This window comes from Scyliorhinus torazame, chromosome 13, assembly GCF_047496885.1.
Source record: "Scyliorhinus torazame isolate Kashiwa2021f chromosome 13, sScyTor2.1, whole genome shotgun sequence".
Taxonomy (NCBI): Eukaryota; Metazoa; Chordata; class Chondrichthyes; order Carcharhiniformes; family Scyliorhinidae; genus Scyliorhinus; species Scyliorhinus torazame.
This window is the reverse complement of record NC_092719.1, coordinates 80,479,727-80,496,723: the sequence shown is the minus strand read 5'-3', so window position 1 is coordinate 80,496,723 and position 16,997 is coordinate 80,479,727. Positions and strand designations below refer to the sequence as shown.

General features: G+C 45.7%; 1 protein-coding gene across 3 annotated transcripts in view; it reads left to right on the top strand.

The window, feature by feature from the left end:
- The window catches only part of eea1 (early endosome antigen 1), a 174,742-nt gene that overhangs the window by 62,403 nt on the left and 95,342 nt on the right, over positions 1 to 16,997 (top strand). For all 3 annotated transcript variants that reach the window (XM_072471863.1, XM_072471862.1, XM_072471864.1), the window contains 3 exons: positions 138 to 293; positions 10,395 to 10,511; positions 14,951 to 15,289. In XM_072471863.1, the coding sequence (XP_072327964.1) occupies positions 138 to 293; positions 10,395 to 10,511; positions 14,951 to 15,289 (612 nt within the window). The remainder of the gene's footprint in view (positions 1 to 137; positions 294 to 10,394; positions 10,512 to 14,950; positions 15,290 to 16,997) is intronic.

Below are 16,997 nucleotides of genomic sequence, written 5' to 3'. Positions count from 1 at the left end.
TTTGACTCACCGAATCCTTCCTTTAACTTGTTAGTAAATGTGAAACGGTAAATGGTTAATTGGTATTATTGGCGGGCGATAAAATAGAAGCCGACCGTAGCTCCTGGACTAACATTGGGGCTGTGTTCGCATCATAGCTGCAGCGGCCTGGACTGGAGGATGTGGCAGTTCTGAAGAAGGAACTGGTGCAGGTTCAGACCCTGATGGATCAGATGAGTCTTGAGCAGGAGAGGCGATCGGACAAACTGACAGATGAAAATGTGCAACTGAAGATACAGCATAACACAGCAGAGGTAAGATCAACTCCTTGTCTGTCTGACAGCGACCCTTGATACAGCTGGTAGTATGAAATGCTGAATAATCAACTGTTATTAAAGCTGTGCCTTTGAACTTCGAGATCTGTAACTTGCTTGATTATTTGCCCATGAAAACACTGATACCTGAACAGCCTCATAAATTCTTGCAGCTCAGGAAGTGGCCATTCGACCCATCATGCTTTTGCCAGCCCTTTGAAGAAGAGCTAGCCAATTAATCTCACTCCCCAACTTCTTTTCCCATAGTCCTGATTTTATTTTCCTTTTTAAGTATATATCCAGCGTGCTTCGAAGATCCAATTGCATGTGCTTGTGTCACCCTTTCTGACAGTGTATTCCAAATCATCAAAACTGCCTATGTAATTAAATGAATGTCATAAAGCTACAAATCTCACGTTATTTTGCTTCTCCAATACCTCATATTACATGTTTAATCACATTATTGTGCATGTGTGTGCGTGTGTCTGCACACGTGTGTGTGCGTGTATTTACACGTGGGGTACTCCATATCGAATGTTCCAGGCGGAGTACCCATGAGATGGGATGTCAAACCTGTGTTGTACCCGATCCCGCCTATTTCTGGCTGGGTGGATAGGTTATAACTGCGTCATATATGTTGAGTGAGTGTCCTGAGCCAGTGCCCGTGTGATTCTGTGCTGTCTTTCGTCCTGCTATCAATTTACTTCCAGTTCTCATCATTCAAAAGCATTAAATAATGGACTCGAGTGTTGATGTTTTTCACTGTGTAATTTGGCTGTATGTAAAGTTGTTGAATTTCTCTCCATCTGCCATGCTGTCATTCTTCATTTTCTGTTTTTCTTCTGATTGCTTCCCCTTGGAGAAACATAAACTTGAGGTAAACCTTCACACTATCCCTCTCGAACCAAACCCTCTCCTGATTGTCAAACCCAATGCAGCAAATCGGTTTGTTGTTCAATCATTTCTGAAAGACTACCTGGCTCACAGTGGATTTATGTGATGGGATTTTGTTTAATATTTTAACCATTTGTTTGAAAACCTAACGTCGCTTTAATTATTTGTTGGGAGTAACAGTTATTATTGAGGCTGCACTGACCTTGCACGAGGCACAGTGCTGTGTTGCATAGTGTTTGCTCTGATTTTCAAAGTTTGGGGTGTCCCGACATCTCATCCACAGACAAGTTATGAGTCATTGATGTGAAGATTGTAGCTGGAACATGCAAAGAAGCTCTAATGAAATACTGTACACTCACACTCTGCCAGACACCCTGTTCTAAAGATGAGTTTGGTACATTTGTTCTTGTTAGAATCAGTAGCACGCAACTCCTTCAGTTTAACACATAAGCAAATTGCTGCGGATCTGAATATCTGAAATAAGAATGAAAAATGGCTGGAAAATCTCAGCAGCTTTGGAGAGAGAAACAGAGGTTAACATTTCAGGCTGCTTGACCTTCCTTTGGAACTGAAGAAAGATAAAAACGTAGGTTTTAAGCCTGAGGAAAGGGAGAGGGGGCAGGCAGAACAAAGAAGAAAGCCTGTGGTAGGGTGGACGAGGAGATTAAATAACAAAGGATTCCATGAAGCAGTAGCCAAAGATAATGGATGTAGCAAAGAAAGGTTGTGTCCAAATGAGGAGTGAATGGCTACATTAAAAAAAAACACCTGAATGCAGCATGAAGGGATGGGGGCTGGTTTAGCACAGTGGCTTGTAATGCAGAACAATGCCAGCAGCGCGGGTTCAATTCCCGTACCGGCCTCCCCGAACAGGCTCCGGAATGTGGCGACTAGGGACTTTTCACAGTAACTTCATTGAAGCCTACTTGTGACAATAAGTGATTATTATTAAAGAAAGAAACAAGTCAAAAACTGACCCAGCAAAGCAAAGAAAAAGAAGAAAAAATCCCACTTTGAACAAGATAGAGGCTGAAGAAATGATCTAAAGTTATTGAACTCTAGTCCGGAAGGTTGTAGAGCACCAAGTTGCAAGATAAGATGCTGTTCTTCAGACTTGCGTTGAGCTTCATTGGAACAGAAAGAATGGGAGCAAGGCGGAGAATTGAAATGATGGGCTTGTGCTTGCAGACTGAGCAGAGGTGTTCTGCAAAGCGGTCGCCTGGTCTGTGTTTGGTCACCCAACATCATCTACTCTGAGTTCTTTTTAAAATCTTTTTTGTTTTTCTGGGTCAGTCTAGTTTCTCTCTTTGTTCCTTCATGCTGCATTCAGACATGGGGCATGATCTCCTGGCTCTCCACGCCGGCGGCACACCCTCGCCACAGGTTTCCACCGATGTGGGGTGGATTCAATGGGAAATACCACTGACCGCAAAGGGACCAGAGGTTCACGTCGCTGGCCAACAGCAGGCTGCCTCCCACCATTGAGAACCTCACCCGTGTTTTTCCCAGCCGTTCGCTCCTCATTCGGATGTCTCTTTTGGTTCTTTTACTGTCTATTCCCGTTCGCTTTGGCGGTCATAAATCTTTTGTTATTTCATCTCCTTGGGCCTCCATCCTATCACAGACCTTCTCCTTTGTTCTTTCTGCCCTGCCCTCCCCACTTCCACTGTTATCAATCAGGAACATGGGACGGGATTCTTCGGAAACCGGCGGGGCGGGCAACTCCGGCGTGAAGGAGTGGCGTGAACCACTCCGTCATCGGGCCACACCAAGGGTGCGGAGCTGCGCCGGCCAGCGTGGAAGGGGCTTGGCGACACGCCAACCGGCGCCAAAGGGCCTCCGCTGGCCGGTGAGAGTTGGCGCATGCGTGGGAGCGCCAGCATGTGCTGGCGTCATCCCGGCGCATGCGCAGGGGGTGGGGTTCATCTCCGCGCCGGCCATCGCGGACTGTTACATCAGCCGGCACGGAGGAATAGAGCGCCCTCACGGCACAGGCCCGCCCGCAGATCAGTGGGCTCCAATCGCGGGCCAGGCCACCATGGGGGCACCCCCCGGGGCCAGATCCCTCCCCCCCCCCCCCCACCCCGAGGACCCCGGAGGCCACCCGCGGAGCCAGGTCCTGCCAGTAAATACGTGTTGTAATTTACGCTGGTAGGACCAGCCGAAAACGGCAGCCACTCGGCCCATCGCGGGCCGGAGAATCGCCGGTGGGGCCGCTGCCAACGGTCCCCGACCGATGTAACGTGATTCCCGCCCCCGCCAAATCCCCGGCGCCTGAGAATTCGGCAGCCGGCGGGTGCGAGATTCACATGAATCCCGCCCCCAGCGATTCTCCGACCTCCTGCCCATGAATTCTGCTTCTCTCCATAGCTGCTGCCTGACCTGCTGTGTGTTCCAGTTTGTTTTTGGTCTTTCTTCAGTTTAATTAGCCTTTAAAACACTGAAGCTGCAGTAGGCCAAATCTTCCAACGGGTCATTACTTAATTTCAACAGCATTTAGAGTTCGCAGTAGGATTTAAGAGTGGGTTATCTTGTGGCCTGTGTTCAAATGGGTTGATCAATTGAGTCTGCTCTTGATGTCTAACTGTGTGATTGGTGGGAATGGGTGCAAGTTGAGTGCAGGACACAAGCACTACAATCATATAAGGCTAACAGTGCACCATTCTTCTACTTTGTTTATGGTGAGCATCAGTTATTGCTGCAAGCCAATTTTTTTTTAGTCGCAAAGATTAATGGTTTTTAGTTGAATCTTTGTTTTCATTTCTGATCTTGCCAAAATCACACGAGCAAGATTGGACCATTCAATCCCCATGATCTACAATCTTGGAAGTGTAACCTGAAAATAAAAATAATAATAATCCTAATTGTCACAAGTAGGCTTATATTAACACTGCAATGAAGTTACAGTGAAAAGCCCCTATTCCCACGCCTTTTCGGGTACACAGAGGGAGAATTCAGAATGTCCAAATTACCTAACAGCACGTCTTTCGGGACTTGTGGGAGGAAACTGGAGCACCCGGAGGAAATCCGCGCAGATACGGGGAGAACGTGCAGACTCCGCACAGACAGTGACCCAAGCCGGGAATCTAACCTGGGAACCTGGCGCTGTGAACGTAAGAACATAAGAACTAGGAGCAGGAGTAGGCCATCTGGCCCCTTGAGCCTGCTCCGCCATTCAATGAGATCATGGCTGATCTTTTGTGGACTCAGCTCCCCTTTCCGGCCCGAACACCATAACCCTTAATCCCTTTATTCTTCAAAAAACTCTCTATCTTTATCTTAAAAACATTTAATGAAGGAGCCTCAACTGCTTCACGGGCAAGGAATTCCATAGATTCACAACCCTTTGGGTGAAGAGGTTCCTTCTAAGCTCAGTCCTAAATCTACTTCCCCTTATTTTGAGGCTATGCCCCCTAGTTCTGCTTTCACCCGTCAGTGGAAACAACCTGCCCGCATCTATCCTATCTATTCCCTTCATAATTTTATATGTTTCGATAAGAACCCCCCCACATCCTTCTAAGTTCCAACGAGTACAGTCCCAGTCTACTCAACCTCTCCTCGTAATCCAACCCCTTCTGCTCTGGGATTAACCTAGTGAATCTCCTCTGCACACCCTCCAGTGCCAGTACATCCTTTCTCAGGTAAGGAGACCAAAACTGAACATACTACCCCAGGTGCGGTCTCACTAACACCTTATACAATTGCAGCATAACCTCCCTAGTCTTAAACTCCATTCCTCTAGCAATGAAGGACAAAACTCCATTTGCCTCCTTAATTACCTGTTGCACCTGTAAACCAACTTTTTGCTACTTATGCACTGGCACACCCAGGTCTCTCTGCACAGCAGCATGTTTTAATATTTTATCATTTAAATAATCTCTTTTGCTGTTATTCCTTCAAAAATGGATAACCTCACATTTGTCAACATTGTATTCCATCTGCAAGACCCTAGCCCATTCACTTAACCTATCCAAATCCCTCTGCAGACTTCCAGTATCCTCTGCACATTTTGCTTTACCACTCATCTTTTTTTAAAAAGTATATTTTATTAAAGTTTTTAAACACAATTTTTTCCCTTACAAATCAAAGAAATAAAAATACAAGTAACATGATAACTGCAATATAATATTGTGTAACTAACTAACATGGTAAACTAACCCAATAACACAAAGTAATACTCCCCCCGCCCCCTCTCCCCCTCCAAAACCCCAAACAATTTACCCCCCCCCCCCCCCCGGGTTGCTGCTGCTGGTCATCTATCTTCCCTCTAACGTTCCGCTAGGTAGTCGAGGAACGGTTGCCACCCCCTGGTGAACCCTTGAGCCGATCCTCTCAGCGCAAACTTCATCTGCTCCAGTTTTATGAACCCCGCCATATCGATTATCCAGGCCTCCAGTCCGGGGGGTTTCGCTTCCTTCCACATGAGTAAAATCCTACGCCGGGCTACTAGGGACGCAAAGGCCACGACATCGGCCTCTTTCGCCTCCTGCACTCCCGGCTCATCCGCAACTCCAAATAAAGCTAACCCCCAGCCTGGTTTGACCCGGACCTTCACCACCTTCGAGGTCACTCCCCTCCAATACCCCTCCAGTGCCGGACACAACCAAAACATATGTGTGTGGTTCGCCGGGCTTCCCCCGCACCTCCCACACTTGTCCTCCGCTCCGAAGAACCTGCTCAACCTTGCTCCCGTTATATGTGCTCTATGCAGCACCTTAAATTGGATCAGGCTAAGCCTGGCACACGAGGAAGAGGAATTTACCCTGCTTAGGGCATCAGCCCACAAACCCTCCTCAATCTCCTCCCCGAGCTCTTCTTCCCATTTTCCCTTCAGTTCGCCCACCAACTCCTCCCCCTCTTCTCTCATCTCCCGGTATATCTCTGACACTTTGCCCTCCCCGACCCACACCCCCGAAAGCACCCTGTCCTGGATCCCTTGTGTCGGGAGCAGCGGAAATTCCCTCACCAGTTGTTTCGTGAACGCTCTCACCTGCATATATCTAAAGAAATTTCCCCGGGGCAGCTTATACTTTTCCTCAAGCGCTCCCAAGCTCGCAAACGTCCTGTCTATAAATAAATCTCCCACTCTCCTGATTCCTACCCGGTGCCAGCTCTGGAATCCTCCATCCAGTCTCCCTGGGGCAAACCTATGGTTGTTCCTGATCGGGGACCACACCGAGGCTCCCAGCACACCCCTCTGTCGCCTCCATTGCCCCCAGATACTTAATGTTGCCGCCACCACTGGGTTCGTGGTAAATTCTTTTGATGAGAGCGGTAGTGGCGCCGTCACCAGCGCTTTTAAACTTCTCCCTTTACAGGACTTCATCTCCAATCTTTTCCACGCCGCTCCCTCTCCCTCTATCATCCATTTACGAATCATCGCCACATTGGCGGCCCAGTAGTAGTCGCCCAAATTCGGCAACGCCAGTCCCCCTCTGTCTCTACTACTCTACCTCCTTACCCTCGGGACCTTCCCTGCCCACACGAAGCTCGTGATGCTCCTATCTATTTTTTTTTAAAAAGGCCTTAGTGATCAGTATAGGGAGACATTGGAACTTACCACTCATCTTAGTGTCGTCTGCAAACTTGGACACATTGCACTTGGTCCCCAACTCCAAATCATCTATGTAAATTGTGAACAATTGTGGGCCAAACACCGATCCCTGAGGGACACCACCAGCTACTGATTGCCAACCAGAGAAAACACCCATTAATCCACACTCTTTGCTTTCCATTAATCCCCAATCTTTGCTTTCTATTAATTAACCAATCCTCTGTCCATGCTACTACTTTACCCTTAATGCCATGCATCTTTATCTTATGCAGTAACCTTTCTTGTGGCACATTGTCAAACGCTTTCTGGAAATCCAGATATACCACATCCATTGGCTCCCCGTTATCTACCGCACTGGTAATGTCCTCAAAAAATTCCACTAAATTAGTTAGGCACGACCTGCCCTTTATGAACCCATGATGCGTCTGCCCAATGGGACAATTTCCATCCAGATGCCTCGCTATTTCTTCCTTGATGATAGATTCCAGCGTCTTCCCTACTACCGAAGTTAAGCTAACTGGCCTATAATTACCCGCTTTCTGCCTACCTCCTTTTTTAAACAGTGGTGTCACGTTTGCTAATTTCCAATTCACCGGGACCACCCCAGAGTCTAGTGAATTTGGGTAAATTATCACTAGTGCATTTGCAATTTCCTTAGCCATCTCTTTTAGCACTCTGGGATGCATTCCATCAGGTCCAGGAGACTTGCCTACCTTTAGCCACATTAGCTTGCCCATCACAACCTCCTTAGTGATAACAATTCTCTCAGGTCCTCACCTGTTTGCCTCATTTCCATCGGTCACTGGCATGTTATTTGTGTCTTCCACTGTGAAGACCGACCCAAAAAACCTGTTCAGTTCCTCAGCCATTTCCTCATCTCCCATTATTAAATCTCCCTTCTCATCCTCTAAAGGACCAATATTTACCTTAGCCACTCTTTTTTGTTTTATATATTTGTAGAAACTTTTACTATCTGTTTTTATATTCTGAGCAAGTTTACTCTCATAATCTATCTTACTCTTCTTTATAGCTTTTTTACATTAAAGATTTCCAAGTCCTCTAGTCTCCCACTAACCTTTGCCACTTTGTATGCTTTTTCCTTCAATTTGATACCTCCCTTATTTCCTTAGATATCCACGGTCGATTTTCCCTCTTTCTACCGTCCTTCCTTTTTTGTTGGTATAAACCTTTGCAGCACTGTGAAAAATCGCTTGGAAGGTTCTCCACTGTTACTCAACTGTTTCACCATAAAGTCTTTGCTCCCAGTCTACCTTAGCTAGCTCTTCTCTCATCCCATTGTAATCTCCTTTGTTTAAGCACAAAACACTAGTGTTTGATTTTACCTTCTCACCCTCCATCTGTATTTTAAATTCCACCATATTGTGATCCCTCCTTCCGAGAGGATCCCTAACTATGAGATCATTAATCAATCCTGTCTCATTACACAGACCAGATCTATGACCGCTTGTTCCCTCGTAGGTTGCATTACATATTGTTCTAGGAAACTATCGCGGATACATTCTATAAACTCCTCCTCAAGGCTGCCTTGACCGACCTGGTTAAACCAATCAACATGTAGATTAAAATCCCCCAAGATAACTGCTGTACCATTTCTACCTGCATCAGTTATTTCTTTGTTTATTGCCTGCCCCACCACAATGTTACTATTTGGTGGCCTATAGACTACTCCTATCACTGACCTTTTTCGCCTTACTATTCCTGATTTCCATCCAAATGGATTCAACCTTATCCTCCATAGCACCTATGTCATCCATTACTATTGCCCGGATGTCATCCTTAAATAACAGAGCTACACCACCTCCCTTACCATCCACTCTGTCCTTCCGAATAGTTTGATGCCCTTGGATATTTAACTCCCAGTCGTGACCATCTTTTAACCATGTTTCAGTAATGGCCACTAAATCATAGTCATTCACGATGATTTGCGCCATCAACTCATTTACCTTATTCCGAATACTACGAGCATTCAGGTAAAGTACACTTATGTTGGCTTTTATACCTCTGTTTTGAACCTTAACACCTTGATCAGTAACCTCTCCCAAGTTATTTTTCCTCTTAGCTTTTCTCCTAATTTTCCTTGTCGTTGAACCCATATCTTCATGTAACAATCTGCTGCATCGCTTTCCATTTATGTTTTTACTTCCCGTTTTATTCCTTTTAGTATTACTGGGCCTATTTACTGAGCTCCCCTCAGTCACTGTACCTTGTACTGTCGCCCTTTTTGATTATTGACTATGGCTTCTCTGTCTTACACTTTCCCCCTTACTGCCTTTTGTTTCTGTCCCTGTTTTACTACCTTCCAACTTCCTGCATCGGTTCCCATCCCCCTGCCACATTAGTTTAAACACTCCCCAACCGCTCTAGCAAATAGCCCCCCTAGGATATCAGTTCCAGTCCTGCCCAGGTGTAACCCGTTCAGTTTGTACAGGTCCCACCTTCCCCAGAACCGGTCCCAATGCCCCAGGAATCTGGTACCCTCCCCCTGACACCATCCCTTCAGCCACGTATTCATCCTATATATCCTGTCATTTCTACTCTGACTAGCACGTGGCACCGATAGTAATTCTGAGATCACTACCTTCGAGGTCCGATTTCTTAACTTCCTTCCTAACTCCCTGTATTCTGCTTTTAAGACCTCATCCCTTTTTTTACCTATGTCGTTTGTACCGATGTGTACCACGACCACTGGCTGTTCACCCTCCCCCTCCAGAATGTCCTGTTCCCGCTCCAAACATCCTTGACCCTAGCACCAGGGAGGCAACATACCATCCTGGAGTCTCGTTTGCGGCCACAGAAACGCCTGTCTATTCCCCTTACAATTGAATCCCCTATAACTATTGCACTGTCACACTTATCACCCCTCCCCTCTGCAGCAGAACCAACCGTGGTGCCACGAGTTTGGCTGTTGCTGTTTCCCCCTGAGAGGCCATTCCCCTCAACAATATCCAAAGCGGTATATCTGTTCTGCAGGGGAATGGGCACAGGAGATTCCTGCACTACCTGTCTCGCTCTCTTGCTCTGCCTGGTGGTCACCTGGTGGTTAGCACTATGGCTTCTGGTGGTGAAGCCATAGTGCTAACCACTATGCTACCGTGCTAGAGCTGGGCCATTCAGGGTGATGCCAGGAAAATCTTCCACACACAAAGGGTAGTGGGAATCAGGAGCGCATTCCCTCAAAAAGCTGTTGAGGCTGGAGGTCAATTGAAAATGTCAGGTTTGAGATCAAAAGAGTTTGTTGGATAAAGGATGAGGAAGCAAGGCAGGTAATTCATGGAGTTGGTTTGAGATCAAAAGAGTTTGTTGGATAAAGGATGAGGAAGCAAGGCAGGTAATTCATGGAGTTAAGGTACAGGTCAACTGTGGTCTTAACTTGAAAGGCTGAACAGGCTCAAGTGGCTGAATGGACTTCTCTTCTCATTTTCGGCTGTCATTTGTGAAAGTAGTTTTCTGTGGCAGCTGACCAACTTGGAAAGGTTTTAAGTAGGAAGTGCCATTGTTTGGGTGTTATTCATGTTTTACCTTTTTGAACAACATTGTAATTGGTTGTTTTGTTTTGTGACTGAGTTTCCTTGTGTGTTGATCAAAATCGACCAACTTTATGCCATAAATCTTGCTTGTTTTTTTCTTTCAAGGCGTCCTTAGCTGAGCTGAGGGCAGAGCTTGCTAGAATTCAGCAGGAGAATGCTACACGATGCAAGGAGGTACAGAAGGCCCAGCAGGAGTGTGAGGAAATGAAGCAGCAAACCCAGGTGTGAGAAATGTCTGTCGAGGAAGCTGAGGCTCGTTACTGGGTAACCTGTGACATGTTGTCGGTGGGAGGTGACATGTTCTTTAGATTTTGGTTTCACCACATTAAAAATCAACATTCAAACATATTCAAGCAGCATATCCTTATTTTTGAGCAAGTCGAGCTGGAGGCCCTTTCATTCTCCAAATAGAACATTAGTGATGGAGGAAGGATGCAATTGTGTCCAAATCTGAGTGCCACGCTGTGGGCCTTGCTCGCTAGGCCAACATTTATTGCTCATTTCTATCAAATAGAGAATGGTTGGTAAAAATCGGGGCATAGATTACATAGGGAGGTCATGATGAAGTTGTGCAGAACTTTGGTGAGGCCACAGCTGGAAAGAACAAAGATCAAAGAAAAATTACAGCACAGGAACAGGCCCTTCGGCCCTCCAAGCCTGAGCCGATCCAGATCCTCTAAACTGTCGCCTATTTTCTAAGGATCTGTATCTCTCTGCTCCCTGCCCATTCATGTTTCTGTCTAGATACATCTTAAATGACGCTATCGTGTCCGCCTCTACCACCTCCGCCGGCAATGCGTTCCAGGCACCCAACACCCTCTGCGTAAAGACCTTTCCACGCATATCTCCCTTAAACTTTTCCCCTCTCACCTTGAACTCGTGACCCCTAGTAATTGAGTCCCCCATTCTGGGAAAAAGCTTCTTGCTATCCACCCTGTCTATACCTCTCATGATTTTGTAGACCTCAATGAGGTCCACCCTCAACCTCCGTACTGTATGCAATTCTGGTCGCCACATTATAGGAAGGATGTAATTGCACTGGAGGGGGTACAGAGAAGATTCACCAGAATGTTGCCTGGGTTGGAACATTTAAGTTATAAAGACAGGTTGGATAAGCTTGGGTTATTTTCTCTGGAGCAGAGAAAACTGAGGGGGTGACCTGATTGAGGTGCACAAGATTACGAGGGCCATGGACAGGGTGGATATGGAGCAGCTGTTCCCCTTAGTTGAAGGGTCAGTTACGAGGTCAGTAACAAGACACGAGTTCAAAGTGACGGGGGATTTGAGGAAAACCTTTCTTACCCAGAAAGTGGTGAATGTCTGGAATGCCCTGTCTGGGAGGGTGGTAGAGGCGGGATACCTCACATCCTTTAAAAAGTACCTGGATGAGTACTTCGCCATAACATTCATGGCTATGTGCCAAGTGGGATTAGGTGGGCAGGTCCGGACCTTTCATGCGTCAGTGCAGACTTGATGGGCCGAAGGGCCTCTTCTGCACTATGGTATACAGTGATTCTTTTAAATAAAGCAGGAAAATTTCCACAGACAAGGTGAAGAGGTAACTTGTTTCAGTTTATTTTACCATAATAAGACCATAAGACATAGGAGCGGAAGTAAGGCCATTCAGCCCATCGCGTCCACTCCACCATTCAATCATGGCTGATTTCAACTCCATTTACCCGCTCTCTCTCCATAGCCCTTAATTCCTCGAGAAATCAAGAATTTATCAACTTCTGTCTTAAAGACACTCAACGTCCCGGCCTCCACCGCCCTGGTGTATCGCTGTAATGGTACAACCTTCTCTGTGTGCATCTTTAGGATAACATTTGATGGTTTTAAAGGTAGATGTTTCAACTTCTGATTATAAATGGTCTCAGGCATCAATGATACAACTGCATGCGCATCCAATTCCATTTTGACTTGGTTACCTTCACGTTTTGGAAATGCCCAGAAACGTTGATCGCCCCGCACCGACAAGACGCCTAGTTTCAGCTCCTGATGTTATTCGGCTACGTCATCTCCTGAGTGGTCTTGAACTTCGTCTACTGACTTATAGACACAACTAGTCTGCTTAGATGTGGGTTTTTTTCTTGCACGTCCTTGGTGTTGATGACATTTTCCGAGCCCAGCATGGTTTGGCAATATGCCCCTCCTTGCCACAGTTCTTAAACTTATTTTCTCTGCTCCATCATTCCCTCGCTGAGTGTCTAATCTGTGTACATTGACGACAGGGCTGGACCCTTGCAGTCTTGTTTCTAATGGCCTTCATTCTCTCACGGAGTGTTCAACACGTGTACATCGAAGACAGGGCTGGACCCTTGCAGCCTTGTTTCTAACGGCCTCCATCTTATTGATCTTCGCTCCAGCCCCTATCTGTGAAGCCTCTGCTGTTGCTATCTCCATAAATGTGGCAACTTGCACAGCAGATTTGAGAGTTAAATCGCTTACAGTAAGCAGCTTCCTCTGACAGCTTCACTGCGCAATCCACATGCCAGCCTATCACGATTAGTATCGTCCAATGTTGCACAAAACTTGGATTATTTTGCTGACCTTAAAGTCGTTACAAAGTGTAAAACGCTTTCACCTTTTTCCTGACTGTGGCGGTGGAACTGAAACCTTTGTGCAATTAATGGAGGTCTGGGTGAGAAATACCCGTCTAGAACTTTCATTAGTTCATTATAGGGCGTAACTCCCGGTTTTGCCGAATGAACTAAATTTTGCAGCAGCATAAAGATTTTACGCCCTACCCGAACTGAGGAATGTTGCATCCTTTAGGTCCTCGGGTGTTTGTTTAGCTTTGAGATAATGTTGAAATCGCTCTTCGTATGAGTTCCAAGTCTTCATCAAATGCATTCATGGTGCCCGTTTTTCCTGCCATTCTGGAGACCAGCTTCGAGGATTTATCTTCACCCAACTTCCTCCCTTCCGTTTATTTTTACGTGTGGAAGACGCAATCCCCTTATCCAGAATGAAACTTCGAAATTTTCTTTTTGCCTTGCTGTGCTTTGACCTTTTCCCGAGTAGTGACCTGTACAGAAGACTTAGGGATCCACATTCCCACACCTCGCTTCGCTTCGCCGTGTGCGCGGTCCCTGCAGCTGAAAATCTACCTGCTTCAACAGCAAGTAAGTTTTCAAACCGTTGTTCTCCTAACTCACGGTTGTGTGTTCCGTTTTTAAACCTTCGACATCAGCGGCTTTTGCTTCACCCGACGTGTGAGTCTGGCCCCGAGGATCTTTTCTCCACTATCCACGCCGTTTCCACTTTTCTTGTCGTCGATTATTTTCTTCAGCAATTTTGCTTTCTTTCCCCAATCCTCGGCGTCAGTTTTCTCTTTTGTTATGTTCTCTAAGTGTCACAAAGAGGAGAGGTGTGGAGCTGCCACACTCTTGGATTCTTACATATGCGATGAGAGGTTTATTAGGGGATGTTGCTCCTACAATCTAAAATGGAGAACTGGAAGCCCTGACGTCACTACAGATCATGGGACATTCCAATGGAGATGTATTCTCTGATACATAACTATATCCCCATAACCCTTGACGTTATTGTTAATCAGAAATCTATCATTCTCTACCTTAAACATACTCAATGTCTGAGCTTCCACAGTCCTTTGGGGTAGAGAATTCCAAAGAGTCACAACCCTCTGTGCAAAGAATTGTCTCCTCATCCCTGTTCTAAGTGGCATTTCCCTTACTTTTAAGTTGTGTCCCCTGGTCCCCAACCAAGTGAAACATCTTACCCGCATCTACCCTGTCTATTCCTTTAAGTATTTCGTAGGTATAAATGCGATCACCCAAGTTTCAATGCTCAGCATAAGTTTGTTTTTAATTCATTGTCCGGATATGGGCTTTGCTATCATTGCCCATCCCTGGTCGTCCTTGAGGGGGTGGTGGTGAACCTTTGCAATCTCTAGCTGTTTCATACAACTGAGCAGCCACTTTAAGAGGTAGTTAAGAGTCAGCGATGTTGGTGTGGGACTGGAGTCACATAACCAGACATGGGCAGCTGATCTGCTTCCCTAAAGGACACTAGTGAACCTGTTGGTATTCTAACAACAGTCTGACAGAACTTTTATTATCACTTTTACTCCTGTTTACATTTTATTTCTAAATTGTTATAAACTGAATTCAAACTCTCAGACTGCTCTTTTCTTCATTCAGGAATGTGTGCGTTGTTGGCAAGGCCAGAATTTATTCCTTAACAACAGTGTTAATGAGCCATCTTCTTGAAAATGACCAAATGGCTTGCTGGGACATTTCTGTTCAGGGTCTACCACGTTACTGTGTGTTTGGAGTCACGTGTGGGAATGTCGGATTTCCTTCCCTATCAGATGGGTTTTTATGACAGTGGTCTCATATTCCCCATTTCAGATTTAATAAAGCACAGTTTTAATTCCAGATTTATTTATTGAATTTAAATTTCCTCCACTGCCGTGCTGGGATTTGAACCCGTGTCTCCTGATCATTACTTCGGGATTCTGGTCCAGTAACTACGATGTCACTGTAGCCCCGTTCAGGCAGGATTTGAACTTGTTCTCTGGATTCCTACTAGATTAACGTAACCACAACACTACTATAATGATAGTTCCATTAACATTACACATACCGTAATAATTGGTAATCCATTGACGATGCAAATTTGTCTTCGCATTGTTTCAGAAACTGTCGGAAAACCGATCCCAGACGGCGGTTGAGTTCCAACAGCTTCACGATCGTCTGAATGAGGCAACTCTAAGTAAGAAGAGTTTGCAGACCAGCATACAGGAGAAGGAGCTGGATTGCAAGCAGCTGCAGGTGAAACTGTCAGCTGCTGAGGCACTGATGCAAAGAGCACACTCTGAATTGGGCCAGAGTGGGGAGACCAGCCAAAAACTGAAGGGAGAGCTATCGGAGGTCGAAACCAAGTACCAGCAGCTTCGGGCCGAGTTCAAACAGACACAGCAGCAGAGAGACGAGAAGGAGCAGCAGAAGGTTCAGCTGCAGAATGAGATGAACCAGGTGAGGTGCTACAAATTGAGGGCAGTGACTGAGAAGTTTCTAATGCTGCAGCACAGGTTTTCTGCACTTCTGTGCTAGAAATTGAAATAGTGCCAACAGGAACATGAGTCAATCATTCTGAACCTGCTGAACCACCATCTATACCGATCCTGGACCAGACCCCAACAGTGGCAAGGGTACCGGATAGAAACCCCAATATTTTATTTTAATTTTGCAAGACTATGAGGAAAGGATACTTCACTCCAGGAGGGATATGGTATATTAAAACAAACTTTAACATCAGAAAGACAAATAGCTTTCAATTTCCAGTTAAACAATGCTTTCTGATACAATGAAACAATAACCCTTAAATGCTATCTTTATCTCCACTCAAACAACACCTATCTCCGGTCAAAATCCACTTTTAAATAGTCAGCGGACTCGGGAAAACTCGTAGTAAAAAGATGTTTTGGATAAGCCACTTGGAGAAAGAGAGATCCTTCAGGAAACAGCTGCAGATTATTGCCTAAGTCAAGCTACTGGTTAACCTGCCAGTCTTTCAGACACTCTTGTTCTATTCACAGGCAAAAATTGTTTAACTCACTGCTTGAGAGAAGTAGCTAATCTGTTCACAGACAGAACCAAACTGAACTATTTCTCCAGAAACTCAACACCCAACTACTTCAGCCCTTGCCTCCTCCCATTAACTATGTCATCTCACTAAGCTGAACACTGTCAGGTGTGTTTAATGGGGTGTTTCTTGGTGGCTGCAGCGCGGAGAAGCACCCTGGTATTCAGCTGCACTTTGCTGGTTTTATTTGGCCTTGTGGAGTTTCTCTCTGCCGAGGCCTCACTTGGAGTGATTTCCTGCTGGCGAGCTGAGCATAGAATCCCTACAGTGCAGAAGGAAGCCATGCAGCCCCTCGAGTCTGCATCGACCCTCTGAAAGAGACCCTATCTAGGCGTACTCCCCCACCCCCTGAACACTTGAGGGGCAATTTAGCATGGCCAATCATCTACCTAACCTGTACATCTTTTGACTGTGTGGGGAGAAACCGGAGCACCCAGAGGAAACCCACACAAAACACGGGACAGTCACCTAAGGCTGGAATAGTGATATAGATTTTATGTAATGAATACTATAAATAACTATATAAAATACTATAAATAAATATTATAAATAATATGATAGATATTCTATAAATACTATGTAATAAATACAGGGCAGCACGGTGACGCAGTGGTTAGCACTGCTGTCTCACGTTGCCGAGGTCCCAGGTTCGATCCCAGCTCTGGGTCATTGTCCGTGTGGAGTTTGCACATTCTCCCCATGTTTGCGTGGGTTTTGCCCCTTAATTGGAAAAAATTAATTGGGTACGCTAAATTAAAAAAATAAATAAATACTATTCAAAAGCCCTCCTGATCTCACTTCTGAATGGCCTTTCTCTAATTTTAGACTCTAAATCTTTGTTCATCCCAGAACAAAATTTGACAACAATGTTTGTTTTACTGCAGTGATTTAGAAACCTTTCTGCCCGGGGGGGGGGCGGGGGGGAGCACATGTAAATTAAACATTGCCCCAGGAATCCCCTGCCCTAACCTCTGATTGACAGTGCTAGCTATCATTGTTTTGTTGATATCGAGTAGTAGAAAATGGTGTGGTTGGAAGCAGCGAGTTTTAAGATCCTGCTAGGTTATCACCGTGGACCCTCTAGCTTTGAGGTAGTCC